This window comes from Malus sylvestris, chromosome 15 (genome assembly GCF_916048215.2).
Source record: "Malus sylvestris chromosome 15, drMalSylv7.2, whole genome shotgun sequence".
Taxonomy (NCBI): domain Eukaryota; kingdom Viridiplantae; phylum Streptophyta; class Magnoliopsida; order Rosales; family Rosaceae; genus Malus; species Malus sylvestris.
The window spans coordinates 3,108,374-3,128,491 of NC_062274.1; the positions used below are offsets into that span (position 1 = coordinate 3,108,374).

Sequence of the window (20,118 nt, forward strand, 5' to 3'; positions counted from 1 at the left end):
ATGCACTTATACATTGCTCTCTCTACCTCATTATATAGAGAGGTGTGTTGGTGTTCACTCTCTTGGTGTACATGTTTTACTCACTTGGTGCCCCTCAAGAATAGGCTCAATGTTGGCTATCAAGTAGGTTTTTTTGTTTACGGGATTATGAAACAAATAGGATTTCAGGAAGAAGATCTCAAGATTCATAAATTCGCAGAAGAGTTGAATCAACTCTTTCAAAATTGTAGTAGAAAATATGGTACTTCCGCAGCTTTTGATGAAACACCCTTGAGCTTTTTCTTGCAACATAATATACCTCGATGGACCAAAATTTTTTGTTTTTTGTTTTTTGACAAACGATAACGTTAGTGAGTTAATTTATTAATTATTAAAGATGAGGGGGACTGATAGGGATCGAACCGCATCAAGTACATAGACATCATTACAAATCAAATTGTAAATTTGTTATGTGGTTGCAAAGAATTCGGGAATTACAAATTAAATAAACCAGCATCCTTGTTTTCTCTAGGTACGTAGCTGTCACTAAAGATGGCTTTTATCAGAATGGTGGAAATTCATACGTTAGAAAATGCTAGAGTAGTCTATTGTCAATCAGGATGCTCTCATTTAAAGACTTTTCCAAAGATATTCCGAATTTTGTAAAATCGACAGGATGCTCTCATTTAAAGAAGCTCTCATTTAAAGACTTTTCGAAAGATATTCCGATTTTTGTAAAATCGACAGGATGCTCTCATTTAAAGACTTTTCCAAAGATATTCCGATTTTTGTAAAATCGATAGGATATTATATGATAGAAAATAAAGACAATTTCCTATTATGGGTAGGCTTTATAGGTACGGATAAAAGCTATAGGACTCGCACATCTATTCCTGATCAGATTGTTCTTCATTATTAATTTGTCTACTTGACCTATACGTGTTGAATCTTGCTAATTGATTTCCATCATGCTGTGTATATAAATGAAATTCTGTAGGGTTTCTTATATTAGTATCTCCTAAAATATTTGATACATCTCATTCTATTTCTTCTAGTTTTAATATATCGGCCTTCTTAGCTTTGAGTACTGAAATACCCTTATTTCACTAGCGACGCATCAATCGATTTCAAGTAGTCTTGACCTTCCTTCCCAGCAATTTCTCGTAAACTAGGGTTTTTCAACAAGTATCCAAAATTTCCTTTAAAGAATCTCGGGTCTATTTTCGAATTGGAAGTCAGATATATTCTTTAATATTTTCTAGAATCTCAATTCAGATGAAGTGATCGTTTCTTACTATTTTTCTGAATGCTTGACCTAGTCGTATCCACAGACTTTACGAAAATTCTCACTTCATTCCCTACTAGTTCTTACTATTTTTCTGAATGCTTGACATAGTCATATCCACAGACTTTAGGAAAATTCTCACTTCATTCCCTACTTGTTCTTACTATTTTTCTGAATGCTTGACCTAGTCATATCTACAGACTAGGAAAATTACTCACTTCAGTCCCTACATGTTCTTAGATTAATTTGCTTCTTCTTTCTCTATTTTTAATTTGTCTACCTTAAGTTTTGCTTATACATATTAAATATACTACATTACTACTTCCTTTTAAGACAAGATATTGCTATGCTGCAATCAGGCGAGGGGAAAATTCCGAACCCAAGTTACAGTGATTGCAAGGCTAACGTCCTATCTACCAGAGTTGTGCAATTTACATGGAAATTGATAGAAATGTTTTGTATTGTTTTTGCTTGAAATATATTTAAGCATGGGGAACCAAGTAAATCTTCGAACTTAATAAAATTCGTATTAACATTTGACAACATAACATAAGATCACATTAACTGGCATTTGTTCATACGTTAAGCATCAAGATATATATATATATCGAAGAGAATATCTTATGCATGAAAGTGAGAGAATATCAATAAAGTGGAACAATAAATTCTTCAGCAATTTCCACTTTTATCGTTTTCAAAGACTGAAGTTTGTCAAGAGACATTCATGGTTTTAATAAAATGACGATAGTCGGCAAGACCATGGCCACAATAATGCAGAATTCTATATCATGGTTTTGAAGAATGAATTGTTTGTTATTTAATTCCAAATTTCCATGGTTTTGAAGAATTAATTTGAATTCTTTTAGTCAACTGTTTTTTTATTTGTCAAGTTTTTTTTTTAGTACATTAATCCATACTAACGGGAAGGGAAGAATTTGAAACCGGAATGTAGTGGATTAAAGAGAAAGACCTAACCACTAGAGCAATTCACTACTTAAATTTCAAGTTGATCAACCAAACCCCTCATTATTCAATTCACATAAACTTTCTGTAAACGTAGCAATGGTAAGTTATCTTGTACTACTGTAAAAAAAAATGTTTGTAATTTATTCACAGAATTAAGATAGCATCAGCCATCCATGCGTTCACAAGTATTCACATAATTAATTAGTTATTTTCTTGTTAGTTATGTGGATTGTTTAATTTGTAGTTAGGTTTTAATTACTCTTTCTGGGTGCTGGGTTTGGCGCCTTGGAGTTGGGATCTCTTCCCTTCTTATCGTTCTTGTAAGACTCCTCCCGCTTGTTAGTTGTTGCTCCTTTTTTTTATTGCAGTGTCATTTGCCAAAGGAAAATATAGGCGCAAATATTCAACACCGTTTGGTTGGAAGTGCTTTTAAAATAACATAAATTTGTTTTTAGAGAAAATGTTTTTGAGCTCCAAAAGTAAAGTGCTTCCTGCAAAAAACGCCAATTATGTTATTTTCCAGGATTTATTTGCGTTTTTCCTAAAGATTGGTACCAAACATATTTTCACAAAAAACACTTTCAACCATTTTAAAAGCATTCAAAAGAAGCCCTAGATTGGACATATCATTTTATCAAGTTTTCTACTTAGGTCACCTAATATTATTAATTCATGACATAAATTTTAAGTCACTCCACTGAACACGAAGACTAAAACCTAGAGGAAGAAAACGTAGTGACAACTCCACATACTAGATGAGCAAGTACGTGCACATGGAAATATAAAAGGAAAACTAATGAAAATGGCTTGAAAAATTTTAGTTTTAATAAAAAGTTATAAGTTTTGTTTAACGATTAGTACAATGCCCATATTAAAGCAATCCAACTAAAAATGGCCAAACTATAATAAATTATGATTTGTCGATTTTACCCCTAACTTTTCTAGGTTGAGTTCCAGATTTTCATCGTTAATGGAGTTCATCGTTGTTTTGCAGACCTTCTTCTTTTTCTTTGAAACAAAAATATAGATCCTCATGCTATTTAATTTATATTTTGTATTATTTCATTGAAATGTGATCGTCGTTATTATTCATAGTGTATTCGAGGTACTGTTTTTCAATTTTTCTTCGTCAGTGGAGTTCATCGTTTGTTTCTCCAAAAAATAAATTTAAGATCTGCATGCTATTCAATAATAACGATGAGTCACTGTTTCTGAACTGTAAAAATAAATTGTTTCTGTATTTTAAGTAACATCTAAAATCTAAGTCACTGTTTCTGAAATCTAAGTTACTGTTTCTGGAATCTAAGTAACTGGTTCTAGATCCAAATAAAATAGACACACTATTTCTTAAATGTAAGCTAGAAAAGAAATAATGAAATTCAATGTATCTGGATTTAAAGTAAAATAAGCACCATGTTTCTTAAATATAATCAACTGATGCATGAAAAAAAAATAAACAATCAAATGTTAAAACGTAGACTATTTCTGAAATCTAAGTTACTGTTTCTGAAATCTAAGTCACTGTTTTTGGAATTTAAGTCACTGTTTCTAGATTTTGGTTCTTTTCTTTCCAAATACAGTGTTTGTTTGTGTACAGACAAAACAAACACTGTATCTGATTTTTTTTTTCAGAAACAATGTTATGTTTTGGTTCTTTTTTTTCCAGACACTTTTTCACCGGTTTTTGCCATTAAACTTCTTTGAACTTATTTCGGCGGCTTTGTTCCGATGAATGCTTCATTTTTCAACTTTGATTTGGTTGTTTTTAAAATGGAGGAATTCAATTTGATAGGAAGACATGGAGTTATTATGGCAATTTCGTGCTCGGTTGAGGTTGGTGAAGAGTCAGGACAATATCGAATCATTTAGGGGTATTTACGAAAATGTAGATTTGTAGCGGGTTGGGCTTGTAAGTTTGGCCCGTGGACAATAGTTTTGGATGATTTTTTTATTAAACTTTGAGTCATTTTGGTTAAATTGTTGTAAACATTCCTAGTTTAAGTATGATTGTGTAAATCCTAGATAAGATTTGATTCTAGTTATCCTTTCCTATTACAACTTATATTACTTGGAGGAGAAGGAATATCTTCTCTCCCTTTACTACTATAAATAAAGGCACAATGTAGGAGGGATAACAACACACACATTCCCCTACAATTCTACAAACACACATCTCTCTCCTCTCTCTCTCTGCCGCCGGCCCTAGTCTCTCTGTCAGATAAAATAGACCACAACACGTTATCAGCACGCTCCTACCGCTGCGCTTAGGAATCTGACGTTGGAGATTTTTTTTGCATCAAACCAGTTCATCCATATCATCACGCAATCAGGTTCTTTCCAAACAACGGCTTTTAACTCGATATTTTGCAAGCCCTGATAGCATGAACATTCACCATGATGCATGACCCAACTTTACGTTTAACGGATTTTAGATTCTACATAAATTGTGTATGTTTCATAACCAAAATTGCTACAATTATGTGAATTTGATATTTGCCATGAATTGAATCTTACATATGTACATGCATTGAAACTATTATTTGCATATGCTCAACGTAAATATGTGATTCATTAAAATTATATATGCATATAATATAATTGAATTGAAAAAAAAAACCCAAAATCCCGACACCCTTCATGGTGTCCCCCGATCATGGAGTGGCCTACAGCCACAACCACGAACCTATTGGTTCTTGCTATAAACGACCTGAAGTCGTCCCATGTCGGTAATTGAACCGAGATTCACCGGAATCTCGTCGGAATTTTTTTTTTTTGAAAATTTCGATTTCAATTTTTTTTAGGGTTTTATAGTTGTTGAAACGTTGAGATTTTCTTATCTCCGTGGTTGTCCACGACAACCGTGACTCACCCCAAGTCCCAACAACCCCGACGCCGTCAAAATTTTTCGGCTTTCTTCTTCGGCATCGCACACCCAGCACGGCTGGGATTTCTTTGGACCTCTTTCCCAAGCCCTACTCGGGCTCTGTCTCTCGGCCCGTGTAACAAAAAAAAACAACTTTTTTTGCTGGGCTCGCTTGCAGCGGCCCAGCCCGCAAAGAAAACAAATTTTTTTTTGTTTATTTCCTGGGCTCGCCTGCAGCGGCCCATACCGAAAAAAAAGATTTTTTTTTTGTTTCTTTGGGCCAACCTGAAGTGGCCCGCCCGCGAAAAAAAAAAAAAAAAAAAAAAAGAGAAATTTTTTTTAGGGCTGCACACAGCAGCCCATTCCTTTTCTCACCCCGTGGGCCTGCAGCCTACACCCAAGGGTTCTTGGCCTATATTTTTAGGCCCCGAGATGTTATTATTTAATATTTTTTTTAAATAATATGGGTTTTTATATTTTCACCCACACTTTAATTTGGCCCCGAAGACCAAAAATAAATTAATTCACTTATCATTATACAATATTTCTGCATATATTCTTTGCATATTTGTTTGCATATATATTTGTGTTTGCCTGCAGGAATATATGAACCTGAAGTTCATAATTACTTTGAAACCCGAAGTTTCTTCTAAACATGCCTTGTTTGAAAACCTGAAGTTTTCACTTAAATATATCACCCATGAAACCGAAGTTTTTCATGCGAAATTAAACCAATACATGTCTATTAGAACCTGTATGTTCTACTCCTATGTGAATGGATTGGTTTTTCTCCATTACACTAATCACATCTTGTCCATCTATTTTGTGATAGGACCATGTCGAATTTGAACAAACTCGACTTCACCGCTTTGGAGGTTTCTGGAAGGAACTACCTCAAGTGGGTTCAAGATGTGAAGCTCCACCTCACTGCAAAGAACTTGCGTCCTACTATTGAAGAAGCAACAACTGAACCTGTTGGCGAAGCTGAAAAAGCCACTGCTATGATCTTCATCCGAAGACATATTCATGACGCTCTGCAAACTGAGTACCTTGCTGAGGAGGATCCACGTGCATTATGGATCGCTTTGGCTGATCGTTTCGATCACCAAAAGGACATATTTTTGCCTGAAGCAAGACACGACTGGCAGCACTTACGCTTCCAAGACTTTAAGTCTGTGAATGAATATAATTCTGAAGTTTGTCGAATCCGATCACTTCTCAAGTTTTGCAATGAAACTTTGACTGAAGAGGATCTCCTGGAGAAGACCTACTCGACCTTCTCTGCTTCTAATATTGTTCAGCAGCAACAATATAGAGCTCAGAAGTTCACTAAGTTCTCGGATTTGATCTCTGTTTTACTTCTTCCTGAAAAGCAAAACCAGCTGTTGATGAAGAATCATCAAGCTCGACCTACTTGGGCTACTACTGTGCCTGAAGCACATTATAGCACTAATCAGCACCCAAAACGCCAAAAGATGCGTGGTAAGGGCGGCCAGAAGCCATCCCACCAAGGTCAACAGAGCCAAGGCCCATCCAAGGGAGGAAACAAAGCCCAGCAGCGCCCAAACCTCGCTCCCAAGGCCCCGAACTTCAAGAATAAGGGCAAAGCACTTGCCACAATGAATGACGATATGTGCTATCGTTGTGGTTCCAAGGACCATTGGTCCCGTATTTGCCGTGCTCCCAAGAAGGTTGTGGATGCATATCATTCTCGTCGTACGAAGTTTGAATCAAACTTCCTGCAAGTGGACGAACCGGAGACTACAAAGATGGAGGTTTCTGACTTTCAGGAGGATACCACTCCTATGGAAGATTAGAATCTTAGACATAGACTTATTTTTCAGTTAAAATAAGACAATTGGGGCCGAATTCCACCTAGTGGCCGAACCCCACCTTGTTTTTTGGTTGATTTTGAACAATTTTCCTTTATGTTTTGGATTATTAGTTGGCGATTTATTTTGGATATTAAGTTTTTAATCCTTGAATAAATGAAATTATTTTGAATTGATACTTGTTTTTATAAATTTTTATGCATGTGACCGATTCAAATTAATTTTTCATTCTAGGTATGACTAGTGGGAAAGTTAGTTGTCTGGCAGATAGTGCAACCACGCATACTGTTTTGCGTGAACGCATCTATTTCACTAACTTTGTACCTAAGAATGCACCTCTGACAACCCTCTCAGGCACATCCAACCTGATAGAAGGATACGGTAAGGCACGTATAATGTTGTCCAATGGTACAATCTTGACCATTGCTGAGGCACTCTATTCTCCACGTTCCGGAAGAACGTTACTAAGTTTCAAGGACATTAGAGATAACAATTACCATGCTGAAACCCACGTAGAAAATGGAGTTGAATTTCTGTGCGTAACTTCCTACAAATATGGCCAGAAGCGTATTCTAGAGAAGATGGAGCGTAATCCGAGTGGTCTGTATACTACGACCATACGCCCCATAGAATGCCACTATGTGGCCGGCCCTACCACAGGGACCGCGCACGAAATTACACTTTGGCATGATCGTTTGGGACATCCTGGACGAATAGCGACGCGCCGTATCCTCAAAACTTCACACGGGCATCCACTAACCCGAAGCTTAGGTTCGATCCATGAAATCTCATGTCAAACATGTTCTATGGGAAAGCTTATTACTAAGCCTTCTTATGACAAGATTCGTTCGAATCCTCCCATTTTTCTACAACGGATTCAGGGGGACATTTGTGGACCGATTCAACCTCCCTGCGGACCATTTAGATATTTTATGGTTTTGGTTGACGCTTCTACACGTTGGTCACACGTGTGCTTGTTGTCCACAAGGAACGCTGCATTCTCCAAACTGTTGGCTCAGGTTATCAAGCTCAGGGCTCACCACCCTGATTATCCGATCAAATCTATTCGATTGGATAATGCTGGAGAATTCACATCTAAAACTTTTGATGACTATTGCATGTCGGTTCGGGTTGAAGTTGAACATCTTGTACCCCATGTTCACACCCAGAATGGCCTAGCAGAGGCTTTCATTAAGGGTTTACAAATGATTGCTCGATCGTTGGTCATACGTACCAAGCTCCCGATCGCTGCTTGGGGCCATGCAATATTGCACGCAGCAAAGTTGGTCCGCCTGAGGCCTGTTGCGACACAACCATTTAGTGCCCTTCAGTTGGTCACCGGATGTGAACCCGACATATCGCATCTGTGCGTTTTTGGTTGTGCGGTCTATGTGCCGATCTCGCCGCCCTTACGTACAAAAATGGGGCCTCAGCGAAGGATGGGAATATATGTCGGATATGATTCTCCTTCGATTATTCGTTACTTAGAACCTTTGACAGGCGATCTGTTTACCGCTCGTTTCGCGGATTGTCACTTCTATGAGACAGTCTTCCCGCCGTTAGGGGGAGATAAGAACGTCAACGTTCCTAATGAACGACGCGAATTATCGTGGATGACTCCCACTTTGTCTCATTTAGATCCCCGCACCGCTCAGTCTGAAGCTGAAGTGCAGCGCATATTAGATCTCCAGAGCATAGCTCAGAGCATGCCAGATGCTTTCCCCGATCTAGCACGCGTGACAAGATCACATATTCCAGCTGCGAATACGCCTGCAAAGATAGATGTACCAAATGTACGACGGACTACCCTCCTGGAAGCCCGGGACGCCAATTCTGGTGATCCACGTACATCAGCGGCTAGCCAATCATCTGCCCCTACACAAAAGCGTGGCAGACCCCTTGGTTCAAATGATTCACACCCCCGGAAGAGGAAAACCACGGCACAAGGTCCTGAAGAGCCTACCGTGAATCCGACTATCGCTTACTCATTTTACCCAACTTATGAGGAAATTCTAGATTATGGAAGCGTCCTTGAAGAGACGAATCCTCCTCCCGAGAATCGTGAGATTTCGGTCTATTATGCTAGCTTAGATGATGTGTGGCGTAGAAATGAGATGATTGTCGACGATGCATTAGTATTTGCAGTAGCTACTGAGATCATGTTGAGCGATGACATTGAACCGCGTTCCGTTGATGAATGTCAACGTAGAGCTGATTGGTCAAACTGGAAACAAGCAATCTAAGTCGAACTTGATTCACTTGCGAAACGTAAGGTGTTTGGACCTGTAGTTCCTACTCCTCCACATGTAAAGCCCGTTGGCTACAAGTGGGTTTTTGTTCGGAAGCGTAATGAGAAGAACGAAATTGTGCGTTACAAAGCTCGTCTTGTAGCACAAGGTTTCTCACAACGCCCCGGGATTGACTATGACGAAACTTACTCACCCGTTATGGATGTGATTACTTTTCGATACCTTATCAGTTTGGTAGTTTCCGAAAAACTGATATGCAGCTAATGGACGTAGTAACCGCGTATCTCTATGGGGATCTTGATACGGAAATTTATATGAAAGTTCCCGAAGGACTTACATTGACTGGTTCAAATATTTCCAAACCCCGGAACACGCTCTCAATTCGGATGAGGCTTTCACTATACGGTTTGAAACAATCCGGAAGAATGTGGTATAACCGTTTGAGTGAGTATTTGATTAGTCAGGGATATGTGAATAACGAACTATGCCCTTGTGTGTTCATTAAGAAGTCACATTCCGGATTTGCGATTGTTGCAGTATATGTCGATGACATGAATCTCATCGGAACTCCTGAAGAGCTCGCGAGAACTGCTTCGCACCTGAAGTCGGAATTTGAGATGAAAGATCTAGGTAAGACTCGATACTGTCTCGGTCTCGAGATAGAGCATTGTTCGGATGGAATCTTAGTACATCAATCGAACTACACCCAGAAGGTGTTGCGCCGTTTTAATGAGGATAAAGCGAAGTCTTCGAGTACTCCTATGGTCGTTCATACGCTAGATGCAAAGCGAGATCCCTTCCGTCCGAAGGAGGATGATGAAGAGATTTTGGAGCCTGAAGTTCTTTATCTAAGTGCGATAGGCGCTTTATTGTACTTAGTTCAATGCACTAGACCCGACATCTCCTTCGCTGTTAATTTTTTGGCAAGATATAGCAATGCACCAACACGCAGACATTGGACTGGCGTGAAAGACATCTTCCGTTACCTTAAGGGTACTACGGATTTGGGCTTATTCTATCCATACGAATCCTCAAGTGATGCCGCACCCTATGCTCATCGGGTTGATTCTCGCCTTGTTGGTTATGCCAACGCTGGATACTTATCTGATCCGCACAAGGCGCGTTCTCAAACGGGTTATGTCTTTACCGTTGGAGGCACCGCAATATCTTGGAGGTCAACTAAACAGACCTTAGTTGCCACTTCGTCTAACCATGCTGAAATTCTCACCTTACATGAAGCAACTCGGGAATGCTTTTGGTTGAGAGCAGTAGTGGGCCATATTCGAAGCTCTTGTGATCTTCATCCCGCCGTTAATGCCCCGACGATGATTTTTGAAGACAACGCAGCTTGCATCGAACAGCTCAAGAAGGGTTAAATCAAAGGAGACATCACCAAGCATATTGCGCCGAAGTTCTTCTTTACACATCAACAACAAGAGCATCAGAAGATTGAAGTCACGCAAATCTGATCACAAGACAATCTGGCCGACCTCTTCACCAAATCACTGCCGAAGGCGACGTTTCAGAAGCTTGTTCATGGAATTGGTATGCGTAAACTTTCTGAGTTGTAACTTTGCTATTTCTCTTTGGAATTATGTCAAACTCAGGGGGAGTATCTTCTGGATACTTGCTTGATCTTAATGTACTCTTTTTCCCTACGATTAGGAGCATTTTTCCCACTGGGTTTTTGCTACCTAACTAGGTTTTAACGAGGCACCCACCTTGGGCTGGTCATATCCCTGATGACGTCCTGTAGACGTTTCTTTTGACTTTGCATTTCTCACGCATTTTTCCTTAGACTATGGATTTTGTCCCTACTTGGGTTTTTGCCATAGCCTTAGGGTTTTTGTGAGACTTACTACTTATGCAAGTTCCTACCTTATTGAGAATAAGCGTTGTTCCTTGGAATCAGTGCCAACGAGTCGACTTCCTCAACTTCTGCATGATGCTGAATCTACCTTGAGTATTTACACACTCAAGGGGGAGTGTTGTAAACATTCCTAGTTTAAGTATGATTGTGTAAATCCTAGATAAGATTTTATTCTAGTTATCATTTCCTATTACAACTTGTATTACTTGGAGGAGAAGGAATATCTTCTCTCCCTTTACTACTATAAATAAAGGCACAATGTAGGAGGGATAACAACACACACATTCCCCTACAATTCTACAAACACACATCTCTCTCCTCTCTCTCTCTGCCGCCGGCCCTAGTCTCTCTGTCAGATAAAATAGACCACAACATAAATAACATTTTGGGATGATTTTTGATTAAATATTTGTTGGCTTGTAAGTTTGGCCCGTGGACAATAGTTTTAGATGGTTTTTTTATTAAACTTTGAGTCATTTTGGTTAAATAACATTTTGGGATGATTTTTGATTAAATATTTGTTGGCCCAAGCCAATTTCATTAAAGCTCCCAAATATAAACGTATCATTCATTTGTCAAAGCTAGACTTGGACAATATAATATGAGACAAATAGTGCCTTTGAATGTTTCAACTTTTAGAGAAGCCATTTTCATTAAAGCTTCCAAATATAAATGCATCTTTGATTTGTAAAAGTTAGACTTGGACAATATAACATGAGACAATTAGTGCCTTTGAATGTTTCAACTTTTAGAGACATCTGCTTCCCAGTGATTTGGAAAATCCAATTAAAAGCTTCACCAATAAGAAAAGGGTGCACAAAAAAATCCATGCTACTATTTGTAGCCATTGGATCAAATTTCAACGATCCGGATGATTTGATCCCTAGGCCCAGGATATTGAGATCCGTAGTTCGCATCCTTTTACTTGTATTAATTTATGTAAAGCTTTTTAGTTAAAATTGTCTCTAAAATTTGCATAACTCCTCACTTTAGTCTCTAAGATTTGAAATTAATAGAAGTGGTACCTGAGTATGTCCATCATTATCATTTTAGTCATTCCTTGAAAAATCTTCATTAAATAAAGATATAATGACAAAAATAGCCTTAATTTTTGTCAAATCATTTTGGCCCATTATTTATTAAATTGAGGGTAATTTTGTCATTTGGTCCTTAATTTTTCCAGGAATGATCAAAATGAATGATCAAAATCATTTTGGTCCTTAATTTTGTCAAATCTCACAGACCATTTTGGCTCAAAAGCCTTTACGTAATGAACAATTAATTGGCTTAGTTTAGAGTTTTCAATCCACCGTTTTAAGTCTATATAAATAAAGACTGCTTTTTACTTGAAGTCATAAATTGCAAAGCTTGAAAACATGGCTAAGAAAGCTAGCTGCAGCAGCTCCCTTTTGGCTTTGTTCTTCTTGTTCTTATTTTCTAAGACTACTTTCTTGGTCATGGCACAAAACAATACGACTATCCCAGTTCATGTGGGTCTGGTTCTTGACTTTGATGCCTTGCATGGGAAGATGGGTCTGAGCTGCATCGAAGTCGCCCTATCCGATTTCTATGCCTCTAATCCTAACTATAAAACCAGGCTTGTTCTGGACAAAAGGAGCTCCCCTTCAGATGTTGTTGTCACCGCTTCTGCAGGTAATTTTCTCTCTTCTCCTTGTTCATGTTTTGTTTTTGATCGTTCCAATTAATCCCCGTCTGTTGACAGCCTTGCATAATATTTTAAATGATGTTGGTGCTTATCTAGTTCATTGTTCATCAACTTTGAGTTAGACGCTCACATTCTAGCATGAATCCTTTTATTATACTCAATTAGTTTTGAAAGTATGAATCTCACGTCGGGGAATAATAGCCTTGCATAATAGTTTAAGAAATCTTGGGCATCTCATGTTCATTGTCAATGAGTTTTGAGTATAACAATTGCCCTTGAAATTTTGAATACTCAACTAGTTTTCAAAGCATGAATCCACGTCGAGGGAGATTAATTTAAGGGATTTTTGAACTTTAATCCTTGAAGAAGATTAAAATTCAATAAAAACCTGGTGTTAGATTGGATATTGATTTTAGTCCTCTAATGATTACTTAATTTAAATTTGTATTATATTTTTGTTTTAATATTTAATAGATATCTTATTTAATGTCATTACATTAAAATTAAAATTATTTATTATTTTACATATTTTAATTCACTATATTTATTTTACTTCCTCTAATTAGTGTACTTAAACGTCTGTATCATAATATATTTTGCTAAATTAGTGTACCGAAATGTCTGTACCTAAATATATTGTAGTGAACTAGTAACACATAAGAAAATATGCAAAAACACAGGTGTACCGAAAAATTCTGTACCTAAATATATGACACTAAACTAATGTACCGAAATGTCGGTACCTAAATATATTATAATAAACTAGTATACCAAAATGTCTGTACCTAAATATATACTAACCTAGTGTATCGAAATGTTCGTACCTAAATATATTGTAATGCTCTTATATAAGATACTTACCATAATGAGAATTAAAATTTACTGAAAATGTAACTTTACCCTTTCAAACTCAATTTTGTTTACAAAAAACCCACAATAATATATTTTTTCTAAAAAAATACCCGATGACTAGGCTCCATCTAAGCAAATTACATAATCGAGATTGTGCGTCATATTTAATATTATTCGGATTTCCCAAATTACCCTCAATTAAGTCATTATAGCATTTTATGTTGACATCAAAATTTAAATGGAAAGCTTTTTTTTTTCTTGTAACGTGTGTAATGGCTTTAAAATTTTAATTGACGTAGGAATAAAAATTCAAAACGTTTTGAATTCAATAATAAATTTTCAGATTAATGTACCCTATTGATTTAATAAAAACCATGCTTTTGTTCTCTTTAAAACAAAAAGGGTAAAAAAAATGATGTGTCTAGTATGTTTTGTTTTATTTTTTGAATATCAATGTACCTATTTTTTTTTGTTTTGAAAAGATTAATGTTGCCGCATCCCAATTTTGGCTCAACTGTAGCACGATATTGTCCGCTTTAGGCTTGCCATTCCCTCACGGTTTTATTTCTGGGAACTCACGAGCAACTGTACAAGGTGGCATATTGTTAATATTTCTTATATAAAATATATTTATTATTTACATTAGTGATTCTACAAAATATAGGTAAATTAGTATAATATTTCATACATGTTTATCATGCATTCCGAGCCTCTATTAGTAGGCATATTATCGATATTTCTCATATAAATATACTTATTATTTAATCTACAAAATATAGGTAAATTTGTTGGTATAATATATTAATAGTATAGGGGCTTGTTGCTCATCATAATTAGGGTGAGTTATGATAACCTTTATTGACTTAATTAGGGAGTTATGGCATAAGTTGTATATATATTGTAATAATAGGTCACTAATTTGCCTACTTGTCACTTTATTTGAAAATTGGGTTTTATTTGGAGATTTAAATTTATGTGGGTTTTTGTTTATGAAATGCAACTTGTCTAGGCTTATATCTAAAGAACCCTAAAATTTATAATAATTTCATAAAATTTAATTTTTGAACACGATAAAATTATAAATAAAAAAGAGAGAAATTTAATATGCTAGCATTAAATGGAGTCCAAGGACTAAAATTAATTTTTAATCTTGTATAAGACATTTTTTTAAAACTTCATCTCATTTAAGGATTAAAATCTAGTTTTCTATTAATTTAACATGTTCTTGTTTGAATGAACAGCTTTAGACCTAATAAAGAATGTTCAAGTGCAAGCAATCATAGGGCCTGCATCATCAATGCAGGCCAAATTCCTAATCAGCCTTGGAGAGAAATCCCAAGTTCCCATAATCTCCTACTCAGCAACAAGCCCATCTCTTACTTCAATCAGAAGTTCATATTTCATCAGAGCTTCACAAAATGATTCATCCCAAGTGAAAGCAATTAGTGCTATCATCCACGCCTTTGGCTGGGGAGAAGTAGTGCCCATCTATGTTGACGACGAGTTTGGGGAAGGAGTCATACCTTACCTCTCTGATGCCTTGCAAGAAGTTGATGCTCGAATTGCCTACCGAAGTGTCATTCCTCCGGCGGCCACTGATGACCAAATTGTTGTTGAGCTTGAAAAGTTGATGGCAATGCAAACAAGGGTCTTCGTGGTGCATATGCGAACATCTCTTGGTTTGCGAATTTTCGACAAGGCGAAAGAGATTGGCATGATGGAGGCAGGGTATGCTTGGATAATGACTGATGGGATGACTAATGAGTTTAGTGCCATAAATTCATCTGGCATAGAAAATATGCAAGGGGTTTTGGGGATAAAAACTTATTACCCAAATTCAAAAGCTCTTGAGTATTTTCGAGTTGAATGGAAGAGGAAATTCCAACAAGACAATCCAACTGTCCAGGATGCTAAACTGGATGTGTTCGGATTGTGGGCGTATGATGCTGCTAGGGCACTGGCTATGGCTGCTGAGAAAGTTGGGGCTAAAAACTTTAGCTTCGAAAAGACGAATACTTCCGGAAAATCTAGTACTGCTGATCTAGAAGGATTTGGGGTCTCACAAAATGGTCCTCAACTTGTCCAAGAACTATCAGGTACAAATTTTAAAGGCCTTTCGGGAGATTTCAATCTTTCCAACGGCCAATTACAATCATCAACTTTTGAGATTGTTAATGTGATTGGAAGTGGGGAAAAACTGATTGGATTTTGGACACCCAAAAATGGCCTTGCAAGAAACTTAAATTTGAGAAGCACAAGCAATTCTATTTCCAATGCTAGTCTTGGATCTATTATATGGCCGGGAGACACTACCTCTGCTCCTAAAGGTTGGCAGATTCCTACAATTGGCACGAAGCTACGAATTCTAGTCCCAGTCAAGCAAGGGTTTTCGGAATTTGTAAATGTCACACATGACCCTATAACCAACACAACCAAGGTCAATGGTGGATATTGCATAGACGTCTTCGAAGATGTAATTAAAGCACTACCATACGCTGTCTCTTACGAGCTTATTCCCTATGCAATGCCTAATGGTTCTAGCGCTGGCAGTTACAATGACTTGGTGAATGAGGTGTATCTCAAGGTAAGTCCTTTTCCCTAATCTAACAAACTTATCTAATTTGTAACTAACCTGGTAACATTTTTTTCTTGATAGAACTATGACGCGGCAGTAGGGGATATCACTATTAGAGCAAACAGATCCTTATATGTAGACTTCACGTTGCCGTACACAGAATCTGGTGTGTCCATGATTGTGCCTATCAAAGACAACAAAAACAAGAATGCTTGGGTGTTCTTGAAGCCTTTGACATGGGACCTTTGGGTAACGAGCGGTTGTTTTTTCATATTCATTGGTTTCGTTGTTTGGGTTCTTGAACATCGGATCAACGAAGCCTTTCGAGGGCCTCCACATCACCAAATCGGGACAAGTTTTTGGTTTTCGTTCTCAACCATGGTTTTTTCACCCAGTAAGTTTGTTCGTCTTAATTTACTCTCCACATAAACTATGCAAATTTCATGCTTTCCATTGTAAATTATGCCTCAAACTTATGACATCCATGACTCATTATTCTCCATTTCTTTCATCTTTTGAAATTTTCATTACAGGGGAGCGAGTAGTGAGCAACTTGGCTCGATTCGTGGTGATAATCTGGTGCTTTCTGGTCCTCATTTTGACCCAAAGTTATACTGCAAGTTTGACAACGCTGTTAACAGTTCAACACCTCCAACCAACTGTTACGGATGTTAACTTGCTCCTCAAGAATGGGGACAATGTTGCCTACCAATCAGATTCTTTTGTTCTTGGAATTCTGAAACAACTAGGATTTCCAGATGAAAAAATTAAGACTTTTCGTTCCCTAGAAGAGTTGAATCAACTTTTTCAAAACGGGGGTAAAAAAGATGGTATCTCGGCAGCATTCGATGAGAACCCCTACATGAAGCTATTTCTTGCAAAGTATTGCTCGAAATACACCATGGTTGAGCCGACATTTAAAGCCGATGGTTTTGGCTTTGTAAGTTCACCTGCTTTCTCTCATTCGTCTCTATCATGTTCGAATACATGTTTTCTCATGTCATGTGGGATTATTCGGTGTTCTTTCAGTTGAGAGTGTGAATTTTACATCGGAGAATTTAGTGGTTACTTACTATAGTTTGAATTATCATTGGCGTATATTTAACTCCTAAAATGTCTTCCGAATACAATCTTTTGACTCTTTCATTTGTGACTTGTAGGTTTTCCCAAAAGGTTCACCTCTTGCTCGTGACGTTTCGAGGGCAATCCTAAACGTGAACGAGGGAGACAGAATGAAAAAGATTGAGAAGAAATGGTTCAACAAAGAATCAAGTTGTTCAGACCCTAACAGCCTAGTCCCTTTCAACAGTCTCAGCCTTGAGAGCTTTCGGGGCCTCTTTCTCATAGCCGGTCTTGCTTCAACATTAGCTCTCCTCATATATGCTGCCACGTTCTTGCACGAACACAAGGAAATCCTCTTGCGACTCGATCCAGAAGCCTCATTGTGGAGAAAATTTTGTGTCATGTTAAGAATTTACGACAAAAAGGACTTAAAGTCATTTACTTTTAAGAAGGGTGAACTGGAAATGAACGCCATCTTCCCCCCAAGTCAATCAGTCTACTCAAACAACACTGAATCACGCATGGTTTTCGACGAGCAGATGAGAACACCTTCTACTAAGCATGGTGGTTTCAGTCCCAGTGATGATTCACTCAAATGAAGAGAGATGGAATCAGTCAATGAGATTACTGAGAGGCCAACACCTCATGAGATTGCCCAATAAAGCAATTGACAGAGTTTCTTAGTTTCACATAGTCAGTGTTAATTATAGATGTAGCACCTTATCGTTAGACTTGATTGTACATGGGTAAAAAATATTGTAAATTGGTTTAGAAATATGACGATTATATATAACAAATGAATATATGTGGAAATATTAAGTTTGTTTGAATGTATTTTTCATATATTGATTGAATGTACAAGGGGGGATATATAATGAGGTAGAAGGTTACAAGCAACCTTACCTTGGTAAATCCTACTAACCCGGTAAACCCTAAAGCTGACACTCTTTAAATTAAGGGAGTGTAGCAAGTAGCTAGCACACAACTATCAACAAGTCATATAGATGTCAATCTTCCTCAAATTAAGGGATTAGACTTAATAGAGAATCCCATGGAAAGAGGAAACATAAAATATGGCAGCATCAGTCACCCTATATTGTCTGATAACCCTAAAACCATATGCAACATCAGTCATATGTAGCATCAGTCACTCTTAACTTTCAATACTCCCCCAGAAGACGCTGAAACTGATTTAGAGGTAATGGTTTGGTGAAAATGTCTGCTAACTGATCAACACTCCTTGTGTAGAGAGTTTGAGTCACTTGAGTTTGTACCTGAGCACGAACATAGTGGCAATCAACCTCAATATGTTTTGTTTGTTCGTGAAACACTGGATTGGATGCTATGTGCATTACAGCTTGATTATCACTTTACATTGACATAGGTTGCCGAGTTTGGAACCTCAAGACACTCAAAATACCCTTAAGCCATATTAATTCACATGCAGTGGATGTCACCGATCTATACTCGGCCTCTGCACTAGATCTTGCAATTACATTTTGCTTCTTACTCTTCCATGTTACCAGATTTCTTCCCACAAACGTACAATAACCAGTGGTAGACTTTCGATCTATTTGGTTTCCTGCCCAATCAGCATCACAGTAACCAATAACTTGAGTGTTATCATTCTTCTTCATGAGAATTCCTCTTCCAATAGAACCTTTGAGATAACGAAGTATTCTCTTAACAATGTTGAAGTGTTCTATGGTAGGTGCATGCATGAATTGACTAGCTAAGCTCACTGCAAACATAATATATGGTCTTGTGATAGTTAAATAAATTAACTTACCAACAAGCTGTTGATAGTAACCAACATTGGGCAGAGGGTTGCCTTCCAAGCTAAGCTTAAGCTTGCTATCGAGATAAGTTTGAACTGGCTTGACATCCTTCATGTTTGATTCATTGAGGAGATCGAAGATATATTTCCTTTGGTTAAGAAATAGCCCTTTATTTGATGAGGCCATTTCTATTCCCATAAAATGTTTTAACCTTCCAAGATCTTTGATGGAGAACTTCTGTAGTAGGGAGGCCTTAAGGTTTGTGATTTCATTTGCATTATCCCTAATGATTATCAAGTCATCAACATAGATAACACTACAAGTTTTCCAACCATTCTTGTTCGAACAAACATGGATGAGTCTGCATGACTTCTTTGAAACCCAGCTTTTTCAAGAACTGAACTGAGCTTGGCATACCAAGCTCTTGGGGATTGTTTCAATCCATAAATGGATTTGTGCAAGGCTCATTGTATTGAGGATGTCCCGGTGGTAGCTTAATGTAGACTTCATTTTCAAGGTCGTCATGTAAGAATGCATTCTTTACATCCATTTGGTATAGAGGTCATCCTTTATTCATAGCAACAGATAATAACACCCTCACAATGTTCATCTTGGTAACTGGGGCGAATGTTTCCTTGTAGTCCATGACATAAGTTTGAGTGAATCCTCTAGCCACTAATCTAGCTTTGTGCCTTTCAATCGATTAATCTGAGTGGAATTTGATCTTGTAGATCCACTTACTACCAACTGCCATTTTTCCTGGTGGAAGTTTAATTACACTCCATGTGTTATGATTGGTGAGCGCACTGAGCTCTTCATTCATAGCCTTCCTCCACACTTCTTGGCAGTTTGCTTCTTGAAAAGTTTAAGGCTCGCAATGACTGGTGATGGTGTTCAAATAGGCAGCATAAGATTTTGAAACTTTCTAATAAGACATGAAACCACTGATTGAATGCCTGGCTGAATAATTCACATAATCTTGAAGCCTTGTAGGAGGGTGCCGAGCATGCACTGGATTTCTTTTGCCCTAGATCTGTTGTGTTTCTTATGTTTAGTTTTCTGTCTCTTCATGAGAAGATTTTTCAGTGTGCATCTGTTAGTCAGGATTGTGATCACTGACTTGAGTTTCATCAGCTGCAGC

At 37.5% G+C, this 20,118-nt stretch overlaps 1 protein-coding gene across 1 annotated transcript; it reads left to right on the forward strand.

The window, feature by feature from the left end:
* Nucleotides 1-12,416: 12,416 nt before the first annotated feature.
* On the forward strand, nt 12,417-18,029 carry LOC126603687 (glutamate receptor 2.8-like). The gene is made up of 5 exons (XM_050270624.1): nt 12,417-12,697; nt 14,804-16,146; nt 16,219-16,531; nt 16,671-17,077; nt 17,298-18,029. Exons 1-5 carry the CDS (start codon nt 12,421-12,423, stop codon nt 17,796-17,798), a joined length of 2,841 nt encoding a protein of 946 aa, XP_050126581.1. The 5' UTR covers nt 12,417-12,420; the 3' UTR covers nt 17,799-18,029.
* Nucleotides 18,030-20,118: the final 2,089 nt, after the last annotated feature.